This window comes from Echiichthys vipera, assembly GCF_963691815.1.
Source record: "Echiichthys vipera genome assembly, chromosome: 2".
In the NCBI taxonomy this organism is placed as follows: Eukaryota; Metazoa; Chordata; class Actinopteri; order Perciformes; family Trachinidae; genus Echiichthys; species Echiichthys vipera.
Window position 1 is genome coordinate 14,071,360 of NC_139827.1, and position 2,548 is coordinate 14,073,907.

Genomic DNA, 2,548 nt, shown 5'->3' on the forward strand with positions numbered 1-2,548 from the left:
TATTAGCATTTAATCGTGTCAATGTTATTAATTGCTTATGATACATATTTAAGATTTGCATCAGAAATATAATACAGTAGGCTACAGTTATTCATTTTGAATGTGGTAGAAAAAGAAATAGGTATTGGGCCTTTATTAAAGATGGAAGCGGTAAAAAAAAGAAGGTAAGTTTGGCAAAGCTTCCTGAAATGTATGAAAAAGGGAAGCGACATATTATAATGACTTCTTCAAAGCTGCATAAATGAATAGCAATATGAACAATGTAAAGGGGAGATAAAACAGATAATGGGGAAATGAAACCTGTGAATATTGTGATTATTCTGCTTTTTACTACCTGCATTATCACAATAGGCCATATGACGTCTTGATTGTCATAGTAGGAAAGCACAGGTGTGAACATGCTATCATCCAGTGCTAATAACATTAACTTTTCTATTTAAGTGTCACTGTAAGTCATGACAGCGGGACAGTGATCAAGCCTGCATGTGCACAACCAGGACCCTACTGAAGCAGCTAAATGCTATTCAACCGTTGTTTTGTTTTTGTTTTTTTATATTGATTGTGCTTCTCCTACTGTGACATGTCAGAAAGGGGGACGCTTAATCTCTTTTGAAGGACAGTACATAAAGAATAATACATAACTGATTTTAATCTTTGACATGTAGACATTCATCAGCTCATTTAATCGGTATACCTGGATTGGTCTGAGCAGAGAGAATGACTGGAGATGGGTAGATGGGACAGCAGTTACCACAGAGTAAGACTTTTCTTTATTTTTCTTAAATTCCTATTTATTTATTTTCACTGAGATGATATGAATAACATGCACTAAAAGAACAATCCACCTATGTCATTAATTTAACATTTAAGTGGTTTAAAATTGTGGCTGAGCAGTTTTTGTTTACATCTAGGTACTGGGAAGGCAGACCGAACTCTGATAGGAGGAATAAATGTGCTGGGATTTTGAAAACATCAGCAACAATCAATAACTGGAAAGCTTTAAGATGCGGTCCTAAGTTGTACTTTATCTGTGAAAAAATACTCCAATAAAAATAAAATGATTAATGTTTGCTCTTGGACTGATTCCACATTGATGCTGTTATGTATAAATAAAGTTCTGAATTCAAATAGTTAAGTGATTTTAGTCCTTTATTATTTGATGTGTCTGTGATGTTACGTCTAAATAAATGAATCTGTCTTGGATGACTTTGAGTGATTTATAATGTAATATAGTCACTATCACATTTGACCAAATGGTACTTTAATGGAGTAACAGGACTGACAGCAGACAAAGACTAAAATACTGATATACATCATTTATTTTTAATAAAAACATGAATTAATTGTGATAAAATATATTTTCAGTGAAAGAATAGGACTGATAGGTGTTGATTGTTAACATTTTAGTCAAAATACAGAATCTGGCTTTGGGTAACAAGGTTGCAAAAACATGAATTTGTTGGCGGTCAAGTTTAATGGACCCCGTTTTACAGTTTAATACAGATATTAAAGGCTCTGCACCTGGGTGCGTTCACTTTGGCTGATTAGTCCTCTAGTCAAGTTTAAGTTGGATGGAGCAACAAGATGTCACCAAACTCTAGAGGTCTAATGAGGCAACACAAGTGAAAAACACCTGTGTGAGTGGGCAATGTGTGTGTAGAGGCTTTTATGCTGGAGGAGAATCTGAAGGGGAATGAATTATCATAAATGCCAACACACTGACTACATATGACGTTTGTCACATGCTCAGTTTTGTTGACCGACAGTGAACAAGCCTGTGCTGCCTGACGCAACACAAGTGAAAAATTTAACTTTCTAAGAATAATTTACAGACATTGTAGACAAAAACACATCGATACCTGCACAGCTAAACTTTCACTGTGTTATAAAGTTGTAATGAGCCTCTCTGAGTCGGCCTCTCCCTTTCAGGAGCTTAGTGGGTGGAGTTGGGTCATCGGGGACATTCACCTGGTCTGGCTGCAGCTGGTGGCAGTCGCTGGTTCTTTCTCTCCCCTGCTCCACCCTGCTCGGTTATGTTGCATCTGGTTTAGCGTTACATTCATTTCCCTTTAGTGATGCAAATGTGTGGTTGCCCCTCCTTTGTCTGACCTTAAACGTTGATTCCTCTGTCACTGAATATGACAGGGAATACACTTTTCTACATTTTCTGTTCTGCCGGATATTGAAGGTTTTCTTATCAGGTACACAGGAGGTAAATATCTGCATGGCTTACTGTATAAATGTGTTCCCTCAAGCTATGTGTCTTCAAGTCATGTTGTTTTTAGTATTGCACAAGAAAATCTCCATAGACACACAAACACAAACACATTCACCCCCATGCGACTTTTGAAGGAACCCTTCAAAGCTATTTTCTGTGTGGAAAAGGTCTCATTTAATGTAAACTATTGACCTACTTCTTATTTGAAATCAACATTCAGAATGGGAAAAGCCTTTATAGGGTCTGTCCCCTACAATCCCTACAAGAGGGCCACTCATGTTTATTGTCTCTGTCATCTTTGCTTTTCAGGGAACAGCAGGTGGTCATTGA

General features: G+C 37.0%; 1 protein-coding gene across 1 annotated transcript in view; it reads left to right on the forward strand.

Annotated features, from left to right (window-relative positions):
- The window catches only part of LOC310964009 (uncharacterized protein), a gene marked incomplete at both ends in the record, with an annotated part of 4,380 nt that extends 1,832 nt beyond the window's left edge, over positions 1-2,548 (forward strand). Inside the window, one exon of the mRNA XM_083936973.1 lies at positions 2,528-2,548. Coding sequence (XP_083793099.1) covers positions 2,528-2,548 — 21 coding nt within the window. The remainder of the gene's footprint in view (positions 1-2,527) is intronic.